At 46.1% G+C, this 1,266-nt stretch overlaps 1 protein-coding gene across 1 annotated transcript; it reads left to right on the top strand.

Moving 5' to 3' along the window:
• Positions 1-405: 405 nt before the first annotated feature.
• LOC147988589 (uncharacterized) lies at positions 406-1,051 on the top strand. The gene is made up of 2 exons (XM_087535190.1): positions 406-660; positions 743-1,051. The coding sequence occupies exons 1-2, from the start codon at positions 406-408 to the stop codon at positions 1,049-1,051; spliced, it is 564 nt and encodes a 187-aa protein (XP_087391316.1).
• Positions 1,052-1,266: the final 215 nt, after the last annotated feature.

Raw genomic sequence — 1,266 nt, 5'->3', positions numbered from 1 at the left:
TGTGACGAGCCGGGACACAATGTTAGGAAATGCACCAAAAAGCCACGAACCGATGCCAACACTCCGGATCCTAGTCAAAGTGGTGCCCGAAGAGGAGGTACCGGTGGCACACGAGGAGGTAGGAGTGGTAGTGGACGAGGAGGCAGGAGTGGTGTGCGTGGAGGACGGACGAATCTTGGTGGTAGTGGACGAGGAGACAGTATTAGAGGGCGTGGGGGCGGTTGGGTACCGGTGGCCGTGGTCGTAGGACGAGAAGGGTTGATAGAGGAAGGCCTATTGACATCTTGCTTAACCCACATGGTTGAAATATGGTGAATGGTATTTGTTATTTGGTCTTGTTTATTTGTTTTTTGCATACATACATGTTTTTTTACTTTACTAACTACCAAGTTTGTCTTTATAGGCATGGCTTCTTCCGGTTCTGTGACGAGGCCACCGTGTGCTAACCGCGAGGATATGCCGGACAAGTGGACAGACGCCGAGTTGGATAAGGTGAAGGACAAAGATATGAGAACTCCATCATGTTGGTGTGGAGATGTTTGCAAAGTTAAGGTATCCACCGACCGACAGAAATCATGGACGGAAGGAAGAAGATATTTTGTTTGTCCCAACTATGCCTACGATCGTCCTCGTCCAGCTTACGCCTATGATGTACCACCGGTGAGCTGTTCAAGTTCAAACATGTCGTCAACCATTGAATCTATCTTACTAATGACCACATTTGTTCTTTATTCGTACCTAGTCGCCGCCTCCACTTTGTAAGTACTTCACATGGATAGATCAAGATGTGCCAGAAGATGTTAAGAAAGATCAACTTCGAGATTGTCTACGGAGGCAGCGGTTGTTTGAAGAAGCATTTCAGAGAGGCTTGGATGAAGAGCGTCGTGAAAAGGAGAGGATGGAGCGCAAGAAGCGTGAAGAGGAGAGGGCACGCAAGGAGAAGATTGCTCATCAAGAGGAGAGAGCAAGAAAGCTTGCAAGGGCTCGTGAAGCCCAAGAGGAGGATGAGGCACGTGACAAAAAAGGAAAATGGCCTCGTGTGACCCAATAAGGCCTTCGTTTCAAAAAACTAGTCATGAACTATGCCTTCGATTCAAGAAACATGTGATGAACTATGTTTTTGATTTGTGATACCTATCATGAACTATGTACTTTATTTGTGAAACCTGTCATGAACTACGTCTTTGATTTGTGAAACTTGTGATGAACTACGTCTTCGATTAGATGAAACTTGCTGTTGCTGTGACTTGATTTGTCTTGAAGTGA

Source organism: Triticum urartu, chromosome 1A (genome assembly GCF_056163025.1).
Source record: "Triticum urartu cultivar PI428250 chromosome 1A, HENAU_Tu73, whole genome shotgun sequence".
Lineage (NCBI taxonomy): Eukaryota > Viridiplantae > Streptophyta > Magnoliopsida > Poales > Poaceae > Triticum > Triticum urartu.
This window is presented reverse-complemented; position numbering and strand designations above follow the sequence as displayed.